This window comes from Numida meleagris, chromosome 1, assembly GCF_002078875.1.
Source record: "Numida meleagris isolate 19003 breed g44 Domestic line chromosome 1, NumMel1.0, whole genome shotgun sequence".
NCBI classification, from domain to species: domain Eukaryota; kingdom Metazoa; phylum Chordata; class Aves; order Galliformes; family Numididae; genus Numida; species Numida meleagris.
The window spans coordinates 178,117,362-178,139,462 of NC_034409.1; the positions used below are offsets into that span (position 1 = coordinate 178,117,362).

Genomic DNA, 22,101 nt, shown 5'->3' on the forward strand with positions numbered 1-22,101 from the left:
CGCTGCTGGGCTCGGCCGCCGTCAGCCCCGAGCGGAGCCTGGCGTGGGGCCCCGGGCTGGAAGCGGGGCTCACCCTGCCCGTGCGCTACTTCTACATCCAGGCGGTCAGCTCGGCCGGACGCAACTTCTCCCGCTCTCCCCCAGGTACCGTGCGTGTGCTCGGGGCTCGGGGCTGCGCTGTGGGCTGCGCGCCCTGCCCGGGGCGGCGGATCTGCTCGGCCGCGAGGAACCGGTCGCAGCCGCCCGCCGCCCCGTCCCCTCCCCGCCTCGCTGTGCCGCCCGGCCGGGACTCGCGGCGTTGCTCCTCGCCCATCGAACAGCCGCGGCTCTCAGCAGCTCACAGCCGTCCTGGAGCCGAGCACGGGAATCCCAGTGCCCCGTGCACAAGTGCTAAAGCATTCTTCTCGCCCCTGCGCACGCTGAGCTCGCTTCGGCTTTCTGCTCCAGCAAGCACGGCGCTCTGCTGTCCCACCGCTGCTCCGTTAGCAAGGAGCGCTTTCCATCTCGCGTTCATTCAGCCCGGCACAAAGCCCCGGCACTCAGCGGGGTGGGAGTTTTGCCGGCCGGCTGCTTGCTGCTTCAGGTTAACCCTCTCCTGAGGGCTGTCATTTCAGGTAAAAAGGGCTTCTGCATCTCGGATTTCCCAGTGAAGGTACCTGAGATGATTACCCAGCAGAGGGTCAAGGTGCTAATCTGTACAGGGCAGAGCTAATTCACATACGGTAGGGCACGTGTACATGGTACCGATATGGCCAAGTGTATGTGGCCTCTCCTTGCCATGCAGGAGCCTAGTTCCTGTTCTTGGTAATAATGTCAGAAGGTCAAGGAATAGGCCAAATAATTGAAAACAGCCAGCATTTAACCTAAAGTTTTCTCACATCGTTGATGATAACACACAGCACAGAGACCATACTTCAGCCCAGCAGCAGCCCAGGCCCCCAGCTCTGGCCCCTCTCTGGCCCCTGCTGCAGCATGGTGTTGGGCTACAGCGTGGCTCTGTAGCAGCGCTCCAGGACTGCACACTCGCTCCCAGACTGGGGCTGGTCCCAGCCGTGCAGGGCTCAAGCAGCAGTTCCTAAAGGTAAAAGGTGTGTGGCCCTGCTTGCCTCCCCTGCAAGTATAACGCTGCAGGAGAAGCCGTGGTGAGAACCTCGTTTTGCCCTCCATAGTATGTGTTTGTGCTAATAGAGCCCCCGGGAAGGCTGTCGGGCTGGGTGCCATCTAGCACAGGGTGCCCTCCACACACGCTGTGGGCCCGCAGCCACCAGTCCCAGTGCACCCAGGATGGATGCAGGGAGCATCACTGCCCACCCTGCAGCGCTGCCAAGGAGTGCTGAGGAGAGTGCCAGGGATCCATTAACAGCGTGGTGGTGCCGTTGGCCACGTTCCAGTGCACGAACGCTGTTCAATTTACTGGTGGGTTACAACTTTCAGTTCTCAATTTTAATGTTCAAGTCCTATTTATAAAGTGTCAGTAAGAATTATAATTATTAATATTTACCAAAGCATTTCTTTCCAATATGAGTGAAATACATCTCAAAATACCCCTACTGGGATAAATCCGCCTTATCATCTCCATTGCATAAGCAGGAATACTGTGATCAGAGTGGTGCAGGTAAGGCTTCCCATTTGTATAACTAAGCTACTGAATTGTGTATTGTGTGGATTAGAATTTCAGTCAAGCTCAGTATTGATGCCCAGTATGACACTTGCAAAGGACAGTCAGTAGATTTTAAATTTTAGTATTCTTTGGAATATCAAGTCTAATCACCAGAACTAACGTGCACTATTGCACACAACACAATGATTTCAACTTACAGCTTGTGAACTCTTTGAGCTGTCCTTTCAGGAAGTTGTCAAATGATGCAGAATTCACACTTTCCCTGGAAAAATTGTTCCAAAGAAAAATAAAATCACTGCTGAAATCACAACTTTCAATATAAGCTCTGTGGATTCTTTGAATACGTGGATCATAGAATCACAGCATGATTTGAGTTGTAAGGGACCTTAAAGCCCACCCAGTTTCAACTCCCTGCCATGGGCAGGGCTGCCACCCACCAGCTGCCCAGGGCCCCATCCAACCTGGCCTTGAGCACCTCCAGGGATGCAACCTTTGCAAGCTATACATGAGGAATAAAACCCAAATAAAGTAAGTTTCATCGTCTGATTTACTTGAATTATCCTATTTTGATTGTGTCCATATTTTAGATTCTCTTCAGGATAGGAATATATTTTTTTTTCCCTAAAAATGCTGCCCCAGGCATGTTTTCAGAGTAAAACGAAAGTACTAGTGGTGAGGATTCAACAAGGACACATTTTTCTTTTATCACCTCTTTGGACTGAGAGAAAGAAAAATATGAGTGGAATTACCCTGGTAACCTTCTTGCAACTGAAAAAAAAATCAGCAAAAAGCTGTTATAGTTCAGTAATGCAGTATAGTACTGAGAGGCGTCAGCGCCATCATATAATGAATACTGTAAATCATAAACAAAAATCTTATTGCCTCCAGTGCATAATTTGTACTTGTATTAAATACTCAATCTCTTTCCCCTCTCCCTTCTTTTGAGTGGGACTAGCTTTTTCCTTTCCCAGTGAGCTTTGTTATCAGGTCACCGTTCCCTTATCAAATAAAATGCTTGCTGCATCTAAACCTTCAGCAACTAAAAATAGTGCATGCTTTGAGGCAGATCTGTACTTCCTCATGTCTCTAAACCATCCAGTATATAACCAGCACAGAACAAAGACACTCAGGTATTTCCTGTACATGAGGTTGAGGAGATTGAGCCTAGTGGTATTTCACTCATGATTTCTCAGTATTGACTCATTTTTATGATAACTGCAGACTTTGTTTTCTCCTGTATGAAGTCTCTATACTCAGTTAAAATGTTTTATAAAAAGGGCAGAAAAGAGACAGAGATATAAAACCAACAGAAAACCATTTTCTCTGTGATCCTACTTCATGGCACGCTCTGGATTTTAAGGATTTGTCATCCAAATAATACTTTGTGATAGTCATAGAGAGAGGATGTACAGCTTGGGACATCAGCTTTTAAGGAAATTGGAAAAGGTGGTTGTGACTGGTAGTAGTGTTTAGGCAGAGATGTCCGTTACTCATGGAATCTAGCCAAACTCAAAAGGGGAGGGACTGTCATGTTAGACCTCTGGCAGCGTTTAGTTAAATGAGGAAGAATAATTGTTACTCACCCTTGGAGAAATGTGCCTTTCCTCTTATTTGGACTACAGCTCCACACTGTCCTCATGCAAATGGACAGCCATGAGGAAACCGGGAATGGCCCATCCTCACAAGCAGGAAGTCAAACAAGGCTGGCAGGAAGCCTGCATGGATGAATGAGGTGCTTCAGCAGAAGCATGTGTGAACTGGAAGCAAGAGCAGGTGACCAAGGAGGAATACAGAGATGCTTTCTGACTGTGTGGGGATGGGATTAGGAAAGCCAAGCTCATCTGGAATTGAATCTGGTGAGGAATGTGAATGACAACAAAAGTATTTGGGCTGGAAAGGTGATCCTGGTAGCTACAGACCTATCAGTCTCACCTCAGTGCCAGGGAAGGTTATAGAGCGGACAATCTCGGGAGGCATCGTGGATCAATTAAAAGTCAGGGGATCAAGCCGTCAGCATGGGTTTGTGAATGGTAGGTCCTTCTTGACAAACTTGATTTTGTTCTATGACATGGTGACCTGCTTAGTGGATGAAGGTAAGGCTGTCGATGTGGTCTACCTGGACTTCAGTAAAGCCTTTGACACTGTCCCCCACAACATCCTCGTGGAGAAGCTGGCTGCCCATGGTTTGGATGGGCATACACTCTGCTGGATGAAACACTGGCTGGATGGCCAGGCCCAAAGAGTTGTGCTCAATGGAATTAAATCCAGTTGGCGGCCAGTCACGAGCGGTGTCCCCCAGGGCTCACTACTGGGGCCTCTTCTATTCAACATCTTTATCAGTGATCTTGATGAGGGGATTGAGTGCACCCTCAGTAAGTTTGCAGATGACACCAACTTGGGAGGGATTGTTGATCTGCTGGAGGGTAGAAAGGCACTACACAGGGACCTGGATAGACTGTATTGATTGGCCAAGGTAAACTGTATGAGTTTCAATAGGGCCAAGTGTCGGGTCCTGCACTTTGGTCACAACAACCCCAGGCAACCCTACAGGCTTGGGGAGGAGTGGCTGGAAAGCTGCCTGACAGAAAGGGACTTTGGTGTACTGATGGACAGTCAGCTGACTATGAGCCAGCAGTGTGCCCAGGTGGCCAAGAAGGCCAGTGGCATCCTGGCTTGTATCAGGAATGGTGTGGTTCAGTAGGACTAGGGAAGGAATCCTGCCCCTGTACTCGGCACTGGTGAGGCCCCACCTCGAGTACTGTGTTCAGTTTTGGGCACCTCAGTACAGGAAGGACATGGAGGTGCTGGAGCAGGTCCAAAGAAGGGCAACAAGGCTGGTGAAGGGCTTGGAGAATATGCCCTACGAGGAGTGACTGAAGGAACTGAGGCTGTTTAGTCTGGGGACAAGGAGGCTGAGGGGAGACCTCATTGCTCTCTTCAAATACCTGAAAGGTGATTGCAGTGAGAGTGGGGTTGGTCTCTTCTCACTGGTGACAGGTGTTAGGACAAGGGGAAATGGCCTCAAGTTGCGCCAGGGGAAGTTTAGGTTGGATATCAGGAAAAACTTCTTTACGGAAAGGGCTGTTAAGCCCTGGAATAGGCTCCCCAGGGAGGTGGTTGAGTCACCATCCCTGAATGTGTTTAAAAACCGTTTGGATGTGGTGCTCAGGGACATGATTTAGCGGTGGGTTGTCAGAATTAGGGTAGTATGGTTTGGTTGCAGTTGGACTTGCTGATCTTGAAGGTCTTTTCCAACCCGAGCAATTCTATGATTCTGTGATTCTATTCTACACATACATCAACAGCAAAAGGAGACTAGGGAAGATTTAGGCCTGCTTCTGAATAGTGGAGGAGGCATGGTGACAGAGAAAAGGTAAAGGCAGTCAGTAAGACCAGCTGTTAGGAATCCGAGGCCCCCGAGACCAGAGGGAAAGTCTGAAATGAGACTTACCCCTGTGTGGGAGATGATCAGGTTAGGGAGCACACAAAAACCTGGACAAAACTAAGCCTGTGGGTCCTGATGGCATACACTCACAAGTGCTAAGGGAACTGGCGAATGTTGTTGTGAGGGCACTTTTGATCATCTTTGAAAGATCATGGCCAACAGAAGAAGTTCCCAAAGACCAGAAGAACAACCAAAGTCCACCTGAATGCAAGGAAATGCATTTTTACTGTGAGTGGCCAAATACTGGAGCAGGTTCCCTAGAGAGGTTGTGGAGTCTCTGTCTGTGGAGTTATTCAGAACCCAGCTGTGCACAGTCAGGCGCAGCCTGCTCCCATCTACCCTGCCTGAGCAGGAGGGTTGGATCAGGTGATCTCAAGAAGTCCCTTTCAAGCTCAACAGTTCTGTGATTCTTGTTGTTCTGCATTTTTCTATTTCTGTGTTTTTATTATTAAGTACTGCGTCGCACAGCTTAATTTTGCACAGAGCAAAGACAAGCTGAAGGATGTGTTTAGAAAGAACCTGACTACTGCAATAGAACTGCCCTGGGATTCTTTTGATGGAACAAAAACCAGCATGTTGAAATGTAGTTTAAGCAGACATGGAAAACATCAACTAAAGGCTATTAAAATTATATGTACAGTTTGTGATTTTTAAAGTTTCTAGAAGGAGGAAGACAGTAAGTTCAAAAATATTGCTCTGTAATCTCGTTCTTACTGCCTTGCACTATGCATTGACTGCTTGAGGCAGTAAGACACAAGATACTGAGCAGACCTTTGGTTTAAAGGCTGATTTATGGTCCAAGATCATACAGACATTCTTAAATGTATCAGTGCAATTCTATTATATGTCATATTGGAATGTAACTAGTGGCTAGATATCAAAAATACTTCAAGGGAAACTATTTTTCTACCTGGTCTCTGCTATTGAGGCTGTTTGCAGATACACTGAATCAAATTGTGGTGCTCCCAAATTGTGAGTCAGTCTGTATCGGTTCTGCTCACATAGCTACAAGCTGTAGGGATCCAAAGTTGTGACAGACTTATAGATCTAAACCAATATAACATTCACAGAAGTTGTTCTGGAGTTTAAGTCTATTAGAGCTCCTTGAGCTACTTGCCCAAGGAAATTTCATGCTGCATAACTTCACTGCTAATTTATCTTCAGCTTGCCACTTAAGCAAGTAGGGAGTTGGCCTCTCATGGTTCCTCTGAGAAGGGTGGACAAAGTATCTGGAGCAACTCTACTGTTTCTCTGTTTCTCAGAAGAGAGAAGTGCACTTTGGAAGCCACTCTGGGCAGATAAATGAGGGCCTTTTGTGATAGCCCTGCTAGCTACCAGAGACACAAGGTTCAACATTCCCTCATCTGGGGTAGTGCAGCTCACCACGCTGACATTCCAAGAAAGACTGAATGCTTACTTCATAATGATTTTATTTCCTCAGTACGTTGTTAAATGAAGATATCCTGACTTGGTTTTTGGTATGCTTAGCTGGCTTGGACTTAGAATAGTAAGGAAACTGAGGGATGATTACAAATAATCTACGTCTTGTATTCTTCCATTTGAATGCAAAGCAGAGGATTGTGTTCAGTCTCAAGAGATTCTGCTGCTGGTAGACATTGACCATATGCTTATTTATAGAGGGCTCCACTCTGACAACTATATCTGGAAGAATCTGGGTTACTCAGGGTAACTGTTGTGAAGAACCATGACATCTGTTGGCAGGAAACACACAGCTGAAATCACGAGGATTCAACTTAGTTTAATCTGGAGACTCTTGCACATAAATTGATTTCATCCGGTTTCAAGATCTAAAGTTTAATCTGGAGACTCTTGCACATAAATTGATTTCATCCAGTTTCAAGATCTAATGTTCTAAGAAAGACATGATTGATCATTATTAAGTGACTGTTGTACTTACATACTACATCAGTGCACTATTTGTGGATGTAAATTACATTAAGATAAGGACTGTATAGAAATAAATGTAGCACCTCAGTCTTTGGATGCTGTTGGGACATACTCAGATTTTAATAACAGCTTGATCTTACTTGGAATTTTTCAGTTTTATTTCTTTCTGTATACTAGTTTGTGGCAACAGCCATTGCATTTATTTGGTTTGCAAGGCTTAGACTGTCAAATGTTGAAAATAAACTGTCCTCCTCCTCTTTTCTGAAGAACACAATGACCATGTGTGGCAGAAATAGGGGAAAGTAACAGATTTATCTTTGTGTGTTCATGTTGTCCACAAAATATTCCATGCCCAGTTAAAAAATGAGAGTGTGTTAATGATGAAATGCTGGTGATTTTTAAGCACAGATCAGACAGATGTCCAGGAAACATCTCTGCTATCACTCTCTTATCCCTGCTTTTCAGTAGCTGGGACTTTAGATATGCAAGACAGTCAGCTGCAGACCAAAGGTGAACAATTTGTATCTGACTCCTGCATGCTGCAACTACCTTTCCACAAGCTGGCAAGTATTCCTTTCTCCTACGCTCTTTTAACTTGCTTTTCTCTCTCTCTTATTCTAGAGGAAATGATTGTTCCTCAGACCATTAACTGGAAAACATAAGATTAAACCTAATCTTCAAAACCGTAAAAACCATGAGCTTCAAAATACTGTCGCCTTTCTTTCTGTGTTGTAATCATATTTAACTTTTTATCTCTATCTACAGATTTTCCATTTTTTAGGCATGTCATGATCAAGAGAAATTGTTAGAATGGCATTCCATTACTAGAAATGAACTTTACCAACTTGGTATAATAAAAAAATCTCCAGAGCAGAGTTTAATTAAATGCTATGGATTTCATCTAGTTCAAGTTTGCTCTCACCTTTATTTCATACATGGGATTCTAATAGCTTAAAGTGCTTTTATCTATTTTTATTTTCCTATTTTCAGGAAGAACACAATTTAAAGTGGTAATAAAAGCACTTTCTCCAAAAGAGACCACCAGAATTTACACTCCTCACCCTCTGGATAGAAATGATGGCACATTTCTTATGCGGTATCGGATGTATGGGAGTGTCAGAAAAGGGCTAAAAATTGAGATACTTTATGGTGATAAGCATGTAGCTCAATCTCCTTACATTTTGAAAGGTAAGATTTTTTTAATATAATGTAGCTGGAGAAATGCTATGGGCTAATTTATTGCTAGAAGTGGGAGATTAGAGGTTTGGTTGCTCATACTCATATAGTGTCATCACAAATGTTCCCCTCATACAGAGAATAAGCAGTGACAATCTCTATACACTGCCAAGTTACAGGATGTACACACATGCAGATCATGGCTTCTGATGTTAAGACTGTGTCTGGACAGTTCCTCTTCGCTCATGCAACCAGAAATGTATTTCTTCAGATTTTGTAAGAGGAATAAGAGAAGAATGGTACTTTTACCTTTTTTCAATCAGCAATTCACTTAAACATTTTGTGATTTTTATCTGAAGTAGAAATTACTACCTGCAAGAGTAAGGATTTTGTGTTATTCCCAATACTTCATAATGTATATGTCTCTCTGTGATTTCTAAATGTTGTGATCCTTTGTAAAAATAAAGATAATATTTCTCTAACTAGGCTAGTATTTAACTTTTTTTCCCTTAGCCTAGTTGAGTTCAGTGCAGGTCTGTACTGTTGATGTAAGAACTATTTAAAAGCAGGGAAGATAAGGCAAATTTCTCTCTCATTCCAGATCTGCTTCTTTAACTTGCCTCTGTCTCTAAAACGGACAGCTGTTCAGCAAAGAAAAAGATAATAGAAAGTTACTTCCCTGGAGAGTCTTGTTTCTTTTTGACACTTGTTCTTCTAACCAGAATTTGGCTATGTTTTATTTTTGTAAAATGCCTTAAATAAAAACTTAGAAACGCTTTCAAGCTGAAATCAAACTGTCCTGAATCCTTAAGGTAGCAGTTTGTCTTCTTTATGCTGATGCGTGTTTACCAGCAGCCATGATGCTATGACAGAGGACAGAACATGTTTTGAATGGAAGTCCATGAAATAAGGGCTTTTATTTCATGCTCTGTGAGGCTCCTATGTAAGCAAGCCCTCTACTTCAAAAAGGTAGAAAGGATGGCTGATGGTGCATCAATGAAAGTACCTTATGGCGAGAGGAAGACTGTTGTATCAGAGTTCTGAATTAGGCAAAAATTGAAACTGTAACACCTGTGCTTTAGTAGTTACAGACAAATAGATAAATTCTAAATATTCTCTATGTGTGGCAGGCAGCACAAGAATGGAGCGTCATTTCTCAGATGATTTTTGCCCTCAACAAGTTACAAAAAATCTACTGTTTTTAATTCTGAAAAGGATCTTGCAGTTTTCTTATTTCTGAAAAATGTCAAGCTGCTCTGATTTCTAGATTGCTGTGCCCGTGTGTTTGGGGAATCATGATTGATTTAGAATCACAAATACAGACTCTCAGTGTTTGTTTTCTGCAGGACCGGTTTATCATGAATATTGCGACTGTCCTGAAGAAGACCCTGAGATCTGGCAGAATGTTTTCTCTTGCCCATCCCAAGAACCTCAGATTACGAAGGACTTCATTTCCTTTCCCACCATTGACCTTCAGCGAATGTTTAAAGAAATCCCGTCAAAGTTCAGTCAAACAAGAGGTGCTATTGTTCATTACACTATTCTCAATAATCACATCTACCGTCGTTCCTTAGGGAAGTACACAGACTTCAAAATGTTCTCTGATGAAATGTTACTGTCACTGGCAAGAAAGGTATCAGTTTTGAACATTTATGCAAAACTATTAAATCATATTGCAGTGTAACATTACTGTATTTATTGTGGCTTCGGATTTGTAATTGATGTAGTGAGATTTTAAACTTTTTTCATGAAGATGACAGTATCTGTTTAGAAATCATACTACAGCTAATATGTGGAATCAGAGTTTGACATTATTTAAACTGATAGAAAAGCCATAGGAGCTAAGACCCAACCCTGTAGGCTTCCTGGCCTCTGAAAGTGTTCCTTTCATATCTACTTGGGACAGAAATTTGAAATTAGAATCTTAAGATCAGCTGAATTTTTAAAATCTATATTTATTGATTCTTCATGACATGAGAGCTGAGAGTTCTACATAGGAGTGGCGAACAGCGGTATAATTATATCTGTGTTATTGTACTTTCTTGGGTGTACACTTAGGTTCATCTTCCCGATGTGGAGTTTTACCTTAATGTTGGAGATTGGCCAGTTGAGTACCGAAAAGCTAATGATACACCTGGGCCTATACCCATCATTTCATGGTGTGGCTCTGTGGATTCAAGAGACATCGTCCTTCCAACATATGACATAACCCATTCGACTCTTGAAACCCTGCGTGGTGTCACAAATGATCTCCTTTCTATTCAAGGAAATACAGGTAAGTTAGAGATTGTGGATTTTAAAAGAGTTTTAATTCCATCAAAGAAGCAAGCTGAATTTAAATAATGTTTGTTACAATCTTTAGTACACAAGTGCCTTGGGAGGTCTTTTAATAGAAGCAGTATAGTTTTCACGGAGTCTGTACACTTCCAACCCTGCTACAAAGCAGGTGATTAATACAGATTTACAGACAAAATGTAAGAAGTCCAGTTCATGGTAATGATGAATTTTAACTTAACGGTATCCAGGAGATAGCTACTGAAAGTGGCAAACTAGTACTATGCTGCAGCCCCTTTCAACTAAAAAAAAATTGTTTGTATAAAAAATAGCTCAGCGTGGGATATTCTGAATTATTTTTCTAGCTTCAAAGGAAGAGTCAGCCGTACTGACAGGTGTCTTTTTCCCCCAGGACATTCATGAATTCTTAGGGATCATGCAGATGACATGAACAATACCTAAGGAGTAAAACTTTAGTGAGGAGATGTTTCTTTTTATTTGAATAGTTCATAGTTGGTCTTTTCTTTATTACTTTGCTTTTAAATCAACCATTTTAGTTAGTTACATTGTCAGTTTGAAGCAATTTGTGTTTACTGATTTAGTACAGCTATTTTTCCAGTTACACCAATGTGATGGTCCTACTCTACTCTGGTATGTCTTTAAGGAAAGTTCCAGCAGAAGGATGAAGAACGCATATTTAGTGTTTTTAAAAGAAAGAAGGAAGCAGATAGGAAGTCTTCCAGGCTCTTGCTAAATATCTGGAGGACACAGTATAGCCATTTTTTTTCCTTTGTAAATCATCAAGTGACTTGTCAAAGACCCTACTAGATTGCTGGGTAACGAAAGTGGATTTCTCTAAATAAAGTTTTGTTACTGTGTCAGCCTTTAAAGACAGAGGATTGTTTCAATTACTATTTTACTTACATAATTTGATTATAACTTCTTATATAGCTTTCAAGATAATTTCAATATTGTTGAGTGTAAAAGCAATTCTCCACTTTTCTTTTTAAAAATTGTTCAGTTTCTCAACCCAAAAATTTAAGCCAGAACTGGGAGTTTAAGCGCTGTGATTAATAAGTGATTATGTGTTAACTGCAAGAAAGCATGCCTGTTTTACCTTGTCTTGAAGTGTAATGTCACTGCCATAACAAGTTCCTATTCATAGCACTAAACATATTGTGACTATCTCATTACTGTTCACTTTCATCTTATCACCCAATGCTCATAGGCCCGTTCTGGGAAAACAAAACTGAACAAGCTTTGTTCAGAGGTCGAGACAGCCGGGAAGAACGTCTCTATCTTGTTAAGTTATCCAAGGAAAATCCAGAACTGCTGGATGCTGGAATAACAGGATATTTCTTCTTCAGAGAAAAAGAAAAGGAGTTGGGAAAGGTTCCACTGATGGGCTTCTTTGACTTCTTTAAGGTAGTAAGCAAATTACAGTCTCGGATTAACTTTGCTGTCAAGCTCTTACTGAGTAAAACAACAAGGTTTACTTTGGCTAATTCCATTCAGTAAACAAAACAGTTTTGCTGGAGTGAGAACACTGGTCCTTGCAGGGTAGCTAGAATACCCATAATCAAGGTTGTTGCCACTACCCTTTCTTCATGGATTCCCTCTGATAGAGTTCTTTGAGATTATTTTTCAAGTAATTTGAAAAATTTGATTGCTCACCATCAGGTTTTTTACTTGGAGTAAATATGAAAACAATGGACACAACTAGTGTTTATAAATCAAAGGGGACAGAGTTCTGTAAAAAGTAATTACAACACATGGCGACGGAGGTTCTGTTCCAGACATCAATGTATCAGAAGTGCTGAAACAGCCAAGAGTATCTGGCAGAGCGTTGTATTCATGGTTGCTCTTAGTATAATGTTTTCATTATTGTATATAGTTTTAAGTGAGAATAAATTTACTCTTTTGAAGTATAGATGAATGTTAATTCATTTACAGCTCTACCCTTCTTCTGCCAAAGGACACTTAAATAGAATAAAACACATCAGGAAGTCCATGTGACACAAAGGTTCTTGACTCTAAGTCTCAGACTGAAAACAAATCTTTTTACCATTAAGTTACCAGAACACCACGAAACTACGCCTGCATTACACTAAGGAAGGTTTAAAGATGGGTACTAATAAACACAACTATGTCTTGCATAGAAGAGAAACTTTTGTATAGTCAGCGTTCCTATTCTATTGCAAAAGGTGTCACTTTTTTTTGTTTTCCTCTGTCTTCGTGTTGCAGTACAAATACCAAGTGAATGTTGATGGGACTGTAGCAGCTTACAGGTTTCCATACCTCTTGCTGGGTGACAGCCTAGTACTGAAGCAAGATTCCCAGTACTATGAACATTTTTATACTGTATTGAAACCATGGAAACATTATGTTCCAGTTAAGAGAAGCCTGGAGGACTTGCTAGAGAAAATAAAATGGGCTAAGGTAAGTTTCATTACAAATTCAACAAATGAATGTGTTAAACTTTGCCTTAGTTCTCTTTTTTATCTTGGTACTCCTCTTTTCTCCACATACATATTTTGCATTAGCTCTCTGCTGAGATCCTGGGATAAAGGAAGTACATTTTGTTGTTAGAAGAGGGGAAGGCCGTAAGTCAAATAACTGTCTCTATTCAGGGAAACACTTGCAAATTAATTTTCAGTATCTGCAGGAGGGTTTTTGTGAGTCAGAGCCTTTGTATACTGACTAATGCGAGTAATTTTCAAGAAACACCCAGAATCCTGGTTACTACTTAATTAGTTATATCACTTTTTTCAGGTTCTGACTAGAACAGGAGTCGTTGCATGTTTGTTTGAATGTACAAAAGTATCACTGCTCTATATAGTATAAAGCGCTCAGAATAAAAGGTTGGCATTCTGGGTGACTGAAAATAACATTTGTATTTTAAGCTTAACTGTTAGGTTAAAAACATGGGAAAAGATTGTTTCTGACAGTACTGTAGCTCTTCATAAAGAATCAGATGAGAATACTCTAAGCTTTGAAATACACACCTAAAAAACTTGAGAACAAGTACATAAATTGAAGTGCTTATGTGGGCATTACATACATCACTTTTAAATGTGAACCAAACAGACATTTCTAAAAGGAAAACTTTCAGTTGTACCTCATAGGAGAGGCTACAGCTGCAGCTTTGTCTTCTGCGTAACTAATACATGTGGGAGGTGTCAGAGCTGCTTTTGAAGAGGCTTGCGGATTAGACAAAACAGTGGAGCAATAGTCAACTTAGTTTTCGAAACTGTACAGTTACCCTTGAAAGGTGTTACCGATAGCCCTAAGCTACTAACTGAAATCATAAAAGCAAGCCAGGATTTTCAAAAAAAATCCCAAATTTAAACAGTGCCCCTTTGCAGTGTACCAGCATTGTAAAGAATCAGGTTTGAATAGCCCCTTTGATAAAACTACTTATGGCAGCAAGGCTTCAAGTAGCTTACTCATTGTTCTATTATCCGTTGCTGTTTCTTCTCAATTTTCTAGGAAAATGATGTTGAAGCACAAAAAATTGCTAAAGAAGGACAGTCAGTGGCAAGAGAATTACTTCAGCCTCACAGGCTTTACTGCTACTATTACAAAGTGCTCCAGGTTAGTACAATAGATCATTTTATTGCCTTTCCTCAACTGCTACCGCTACTGATGCTATGCATTTCATATTTAGTCCTTACATCAAAAGCAGACATATTGTTTATATTATTCACAGGAGATCAGTGTAAAGAACTTTGCTAAAACCTATTATTAAAGAGGCAACCTGACATAGTAGTTGTTCTGCACAGTGAGAGATTTATTTAATTTTTTGCCCCCATCCTCACAGTCAGATCTGTTTTCGGCATCACTTGGTATATGTTTTCTAATAGAGGTAGGATATAATCTGCGCGCAGCTGGCTTTATTTTCTTTGTTCATATTTGTCCACTCGCTGCTCTGCTGTATTACTTAACAATGAATACATGGAAAAGAAATTCTGGAAATACAGCTTGTAGAGTGGTGAGGCATGAGTGTAGAGTCACTGGTTCCTTAGCAGATGCAAATCTCCAGCGAAACTTGAGTTTCTGTTCTCTGGAAGTACTAATTTCTTTTTCCTCCTTTGCTGTACAGAGTTCGAGCTCAGTTTCAGCGGTCACAGGTTGACACGAAGTTTGGCATTGTTCAGTGTTATCTGCATGAAATGGTTAGAGACACAAATAATGACGATACTCAAATTGACATTAATCATAGGATATGGGAAAACATTAAAGGAGGTTTTCAGAGGCAATGTAGCCTATTAGTAGGTGTGTTAAAAAGACACCTTGTAAACAGGTTGTAAACAATGACATAAGGACTGTGGATTAAGGCAAGGTTGTGAGTGGAAGGGAGGAGGAAAATTCTCTCTCATGAATTATACCTTTGTGCTTTTGGCATTCTTAAGTGTTGTTTACATATTTCAGAAATATGCCGAACGCCAAGCCAGCGAACCTGAAATACGGGATGGAATGGAACTTGTACCTCAGCCTGATGACAGAGACTCAGTATGCAGTTGCCACAGGAAAAAGCCTTTAAGGGAAGATCTATAACTGTACCGGATGGAGAAAATCACCCACTTACAATGCAAGAATTTAAATAGGATATAAGCTGTGAAGTCTAAGACACTTATGCACTAGCAGACAGTCTTAGTTATGTATTCTTATTGTATTTACATATCCTTTTTCACACTGACTCTGGCCTGCAGCGTTGGTTCCCACAGTTTTGTCTCCATGACCACCACCAGGCTGATGCTGAGCCTGTTAGTGGGGGGCATTCAGGTTTGTGTACTGCATCATCAAGGAAGAAGAGTGGAGTGCTGCTCGTGATCCAGATGGGACCCAGATACCAAAGTTTTGTGTGAAACCAGTCATCCAAAAGAGATCTCCTATGAGTCAGGGCAAGTTATTCTAAAGGAGCATTTGCAACATTCTAAAGCAGTGTTATGATTTCTTCATAAAGTTTACCTCAGTTTTAGATTATTTCTTGTGTACAAAACAATTTTCTAACTAGGCAAAGAAAATGAATATTTGAGATTTACAGATATCAAATCTGCTGTTGCTTCAAGATCATTTTGTGGTGTATGACTTAACAGAATAGAGAACACGATTTAATCTTTATCAATTTCAGTGGAAAACTGAGAGGAGGGGGAAAGATGGGAATAGTATTTTTGTAAGCACAGAATCATGGAATCAAAGGGATTTGAAGGGACCTCTGGTGATCATCTAGTTCAGCACTCCCCCCCACTAAAGCAGGTTCCCTAGAGTCGATTGCACACAGTTGCTCTGAATCACCAAAATTAAATACTGCTTTAGACTGTGTAGCTATCTAAACTATCGCAGTCATGCTGCTCTGAGTGCCAGCACACCACTCTGAAGTCCTGTTCCTTGCTATTGACCATGTCTCTGAATATAGGTACAGATCCATAGAAGGACTTAGCAACTTCAGGGACAGGTGAAATATTAGTACAGTTACCATCTACACTATTCTAGGCTACTTGACTATTCATGCATCTGAAATTTTTAGTAAAGTTTTAGACTACCTAGGTTTTACTTTGCTGTAGGGCTAATAATGTCGCTGTATTTTCACTTGGGTTCATGAACTACTTTTCCTGTGCCTAATTCCTCAAACGGAGCTTATCCATTTTCTGAATTTAGATAAAACCTACCTAATCTAATACTGAGAGCACTGAATTCAGTGGACAGCAGATCGGCTACCACTGTTTTGGTAGAAAAACCTATGCTGCATTTTCTATGTAATAGCCGAGAGGTTAGAGGCCGTACTGAGCAATGGGGAAGATAATTTTGTTCTCTTTAATTTGATTCAAAGATAAATTTCCCAAGTGCCTTAGATACATACTGGAGACGAGTTCTTCAAGTCGTCCACTGAAGTTGTGAAGCCACAAAGCTAATGATAGAAAATTCATAGGGCCCAAAGGAGCTGGCCATATTGCAGTGGTAAAATGTACCTTCAAGTGGTATGAAGGAAGCATCCTTGTCCTGGATGCTGCTCCCAGTGCCTCTGACGATGTTTACCCAAGAAACTGTCTATTTCAAAACGTAGGTAAACAGTCCTGGAAGGAGAGACCAATGCCAAACCTTCCCAATCCCACCATAGAGTTCACTGATCAACATGTAACATCTGGCTTCCAGACTGAAAGTCAGCTTCTGTAGATTTCTGGTAAAAATCCATTCAAAGTTGGTACTTCAATTAAATTCAGATTACTTTTGAAATGTATAGCTGTGAAAAGCAGCAAAGGTTGACAGGAAAACAAATACATATGAAATAAACCATGAGTTCAGTTGGGCTGAAATCATCCAAGCAAGATAAGTGCTGAAAGCTACCTGCGTCACCAAGCCCAGTACCTCTCATCTCATTCATAAGTTTTCTTCCAGGAGGAAAACAAAGATATTTGGTGTTTGCACAGTGACAAAACTGCAGTAAGAAAACAAAGATTTTCAGAATGCTTCAGCTTTCTAACTCTGTGGTGTCTGTGTTCTTCCTACTCGGTTACACTCACATAATGCCTTACCTGAATACCTAATTCTCTTTGTGCAAAAAGGAGTGGAAACATCCTGTGATTGTGGACTCATCTAATGCTCAGATGTCCAGATTTCAGTGCTGTACGCTTCATATGGGTTTCATTCTTGCATGTGACACTGTGACACAGCAAGTTACTCTCATAAAATACATGAAAAAAAAATCTGTACTAGAACAGGAAGAAAAACCAGATTTTCTGCATGCTAAATGTGGAAAGAATCTCACGTTTCTAAAGAAACTGCTCCTCGATTATTTATTGCACTATTCTGGTTAAGAAAAAACCTGAAACATCTTGTTCTACCCATCAACACATTGTTCTAGTTCTAACACCAATATAAATAGTGGTTGTATTTTCATTTGTATGGCAATCAGTACTAGGACTTCAGCCTACAAATATATGTTCAGCTCATCTGACAGAAAATTTCTGCATCAAAATTCAGAAACACCATTCCATTGTTAGGGTGATACTTAAAACTGGATATGTTGTCTTCTCTTTTTATAGTCATTTTTATTGTACAATATGATCTTATATGATCCATTATCTGCATTTTTTATTCATCACAATTTATGAAGTGTTGTGCTCAGCAAAGGCAATTACATGTACCAGAAAGCTGAAGTAACAAAAGTTGCCCCTTGCACACATATTTCAAAGCAAAAATCCCAAATTGATGTGATTATATCGTAAAAAAATGTGAAGGAATGGTGGGAGTCAGGGTTCTTTGCAAATAACTGTATAGGAAAACTTGCCTGGCTTGAAACATGAGTATCTCAGTCTGGACAAAGAAGCAGATAAAACGTATTTGGTCATGGTTATAAATAAAAGTGAATATTTTGTCCCTCTCTTTTTCCCTCAAAGACAGGTAACAAAATCTTCTAAATTCTCTGCCAAAAAGAACTCCCTTCAAAGCAGAGAGTAGTTTTTGACAGAGTGACTTAAAGATGTTTTATAGCGTAGAGGCAAGCAATACCCTAACAAATACGAATACATTCATCTTGCCAAAATTAAAAAACAGCAGAGACACAGTAGGGTAGGTCTTTCATTAAATGTGCTTAGTCATTTGAGAAAATCTGGTTTAATTTATAACTACTGATCTTCCAAAGATAAAGGAAGGTATGGCCTCCCTTGTTTTCATTGGTGGTTCTATATGCAATTTAAACTGTAATGATGAGCAATCACAACAATTGCCCCTCCAGGCCAGAAAGATGTCAGATCTATTTTAGTTTGATGACAGGTGATATTTACTGGCCTGGTGTTATAGGAATTGCTAAATATTCACTAAAACCTGTTCGTACAAGTAAAGTGTAATACACACATTGTACAGTATTTTAAGCTGCATATATATGCTAGAGTTTCTGTTATTCTCTAGTAGTTCAGCACTGAGTAAATATCTACTACACCTAACAGTAGCTTTGCACAGTGAATGCTCCAGAAAATTCACACTTGTATGTTGTCATGCATATGTCCTAATATATCTAGACACCCACATTTGGAAATACCCAACATCAGTTTCATCTTGAAATGAGAACCAGTAAATCATGATCTGTTGTCCATAACAGAGATATAAATTCAGCACATTTTTAGACTGTTTTTTAAGATTTACCTCAAGATAACTAATATATTAGTTTCATGGCAGTATTGTTCCAGATCCGCCTTGTAGATTCATAATTAAAAAGCCCTATAATCAAAGGTTGCCTGATGGAATGTTAGATTCAAGCATCCATCCCGGGAAGCTGACGCCCAACATTTATTACATTAGAAAGTAAATTATTTAGTTAGGGAGGAGAGCTGATAGGGAAAACGTACATCACCTGTTTGAGCATGTTTGAGAAGCTTGGAAAGAAATGATAATAGGGAAAAGAAGCATTACATAAACCTAGGATATTATCATCTCCTTTGCAGCTTCAGGTTTTCAAAAGTGTTCTGAAAGGGCAGTGATGAAGTACAAGAGGTTGTATAAATATATTTTAGTTCACCAGATTTAAACACTAGAATATGTCTATGGATATTTTTTTAGCATTTTAATGAGGTTTTTGTTTCAAGTGGTTGATAACGTAAGAAAAACTGTACTGTAGACAGTTAAGGCACTAATTTTGTGTTTTGCTGTAAGAATAAGGGTAAAGGGATTATTTTGCCTATCTGTTTGAAGACAACGGGGACATTTGTAGTGCATGCCTTAATCCAGGCCCATCATGTGAGTAATAAGCAAGAGATGTATTAGCAAAAGTGTGGCCAGTAGGTCAAGGGAGATGTTTCTTCCCCTCAACTTGGCAGATGTGGGACTTCAGCTAAAGTACCATATTCAATGCTGGATTCCCCAGTACAAGGAATTCACTGATATAAACTAGCAGATCCAGCCGAGGACCAACAGGATGATTGATAAAAGGTTTGGGGCACATGGTGAAGCTGAGAGACAAGGTTAACTCAGCCTTCAAAAGTGAAGGTAATTACCTTAGTGAACTCCAGAGGGAGAATGTAGAGAAGTAAAGCCAGACTATTCTCAGAGGTACACAGCAGAAGGCCTAAAAACAAGATGCAAGCTGTAGCATGGGAAATTCCAATACTATAGCGAAAAAATCTTCATATTGCATGACTTCCAGATGTCCCTATCAATTTACATCGTTCTATGTGTACTGCTTGACACTGCAAGCCTTTATCAAGGAGGATAAAAGCATCCATCTCCCAAGTGTCTCCAAGAGGCAATGTAGCCTTCTTCTGCTGAACCTTTTGACACTATTCATGTTTATGTCTCCCTTGATAATATTGTTTAAGTTGTGTAAACATTTTAATACTGGCTTACGAGACTGTAAAGTTACATGTTTATATTATTATCATATATCATACCATACTGTATTCATGCGTTATGCAGAGGATTTGATGGAAATAGGATACACTGACTTGGAATTACAAGACCTGACTTTCTGAGAAGCTGAGTATAGACTTTACACATAGGAGACAATTGCAAAAGTTTTGAGCACAGATGTGAACTTTCAAAGTAATTAATTTCAGGAAAGGAAATATTAAGGTACTTTCTAGGTTAGGCATATCCTTAAATACTCAGTGTAGATCACTGCTGAGTGAGAATGATGTATTTCCATCCTACTCCCAATACTAAGAAAATTCCATCAGGATCCATTTGTATCACATATTCACAATGTAGCATAGAGATACTCAAGACAGCCCAGAATAGCAGAGGGGCCTATGAGAACCAGGATAGACCTTCACATGGTTAACTTCCTGCTATAAACCAGTGGAATAAATTATTCTGGGCAGGAGTTGGGTAAAAGCCAGGCAATTCTAGCTCTACATGAAAGACCATGATCTCCGCTATAGCCTATGCCACTTACAGAGGTTTGTTTAACATGAGTAAACATTGTTGCTTACCTTCAGGTCAACAATAACCACACTTCCACATACTCTCTTTTTCTCCCAAAATGTCCAGCCAAGCTGTTACACCACACTTCACTGCAGAGATAGTATTGTGTGGCCAGGATAAACCAAAACAATTGCTACAGAGTTAGCAGCCTTCAGGTCCAGTATTTGATTTCATCTTTTGTGCTACACACACTGAAGTCTTCACTGTTGCAACAGAAAGAGATTTGGAGTGTTATATAAACATGGAAATCTGCTGACAGAGAGAAAATGGGTTAGACTGAAAGTTGGATTTGCTTCCAAGTGATGATGTTTTTGCTCCTACAGTCAAAATCATGAGCTGTTACTTCAGAAAAAACATTAGTTTTGTCAGTATTGTTCGTTTCACTGAATGAACTATAAAAGCCCAAATCAAAGAAAGCAAAACAAAAAAAAGCTTTGCTGGTAAAAGTTGTTACTCTTTTAAAGAAAGATAGGTGATACAGATACTTCAGTACATAATTTATAGTGAAGACATGAAGTGAATTTAGTAAGCAAAATAAATTCAAATGGATCCTACAGGGATAATCTATGCTGTATTACTCTACACTTATAATGAACTCCAACACTAGACAGCTCACAACAGTGAAATCAAGAGTCAGAGTTACACAATAAAATTTCATCATCTAGTGTATAACATAAAGAAGAGTCAAGAAAACATATTTCTTCTGACATAATCACTCAAGAAATATCCAAAAAGAGATTCAATTTATTCAATCAGGAGTCCTTAAAATGGTTTACTTCTGCTATTTAGTAAAGTGATTTATTTAAAAAATGACAAGAATGTATGTTGCTGATACAAGGTACATCTCTGCCAATAAATTCTGCTTTTCTCTGCCCTATGAACATACTTCAATGTGGACCCACAAAAAAAATCCAATATGCCTTTCACATCACAACTATTTCATCTTATTTACATACTCTGACATTTCCTCCCACCCCAATAAGTATGTGTAAATTTGAAACACCTTAGTTGTACACCATAACAATTATCTTTTCATTCTTAAAAAAAAAAGAAGTCAATTAAAGGCAGTACAGATCATGCAGATATGTGCAGGACAACTAAGGGATCAGGCCCAGCCAGCAACCTCATCTCCTGTGACTGAGTGACCCCCTGGTGGATGAGGGAAAGGCTATTGATGTGGTCCGCTTAGACTTTAGCAAAGCCTTTGACACTGTCTCCCACAGTGTTCTCCTGGAGAAGTTGGCAGCCTGTGGCTTGGACAGGTACGCTCTTTGCTGAGTAAAGAACTGGCTGGATGTCTGGGCCCAGAGAGTGGTGGTGAATGGAGTTAAATCCAGCTGGTGATGGGTCACAAGTGGTGTTTCCCAGGGGTTGGTACTGGGACCAGTCTTGTTTAATTGACAACCTGGATGAGGGGATTGAGAGCACACTCAGTAAGTTTGCATAAAACACCAAGTGTTCAGGAAAGTTCAATCAGCCTGGAGGTAAGAAGGCCCTACAGAGGGATCTAGACAGGATGGATCGCTGGGCTGAGGCCAATTATATGAGGTACAATGAGAACAAGTGCTGGGTCCTGCACTTTAGTCACAACAACCCCATGCAACCCTACAGTCTTGGGGTAGAGTGGCTAGAAAGCTGCATGGAGGAAAAGGATCTGGGTGTGTTAGTTGAAAGCTGGCTGAACACGAGTCACAAGTGTGCCCACGTGGCCAAGAAGGCCAATGGCATCCTGGCTTGAACCAGCAATACTGCAGCCAGC

The 22,101-nt window shown here is 40.5% G+C and overlaps 1 protein-coding gene across 1 annotated transcript; it reads left to right on the plus strand.

Annotated features, from left to right (window-relative positions):
- Nucleotides 1-21,215, plus strand: KDELC2 (KDEL motif containing 2; the record flags this gene model as incomplete). The annotated part of the gene is given in 8 exon segments (XM_021380291.1): nucleotides 1-144; nucleotides 7,965-8,162; nucleotides 9,497-9,783; nucleotides 10,209-10,425; nucleotides 11,653-11,849; nucleotides 12,669-12,863; nucleotides 13,914-14,018; nucleotides 14,856-21,215. Coding segments are annotated over 8 exon segments (1,469 nt in total), but the record flags the coding sequence as incomplete, so codon positions are not given.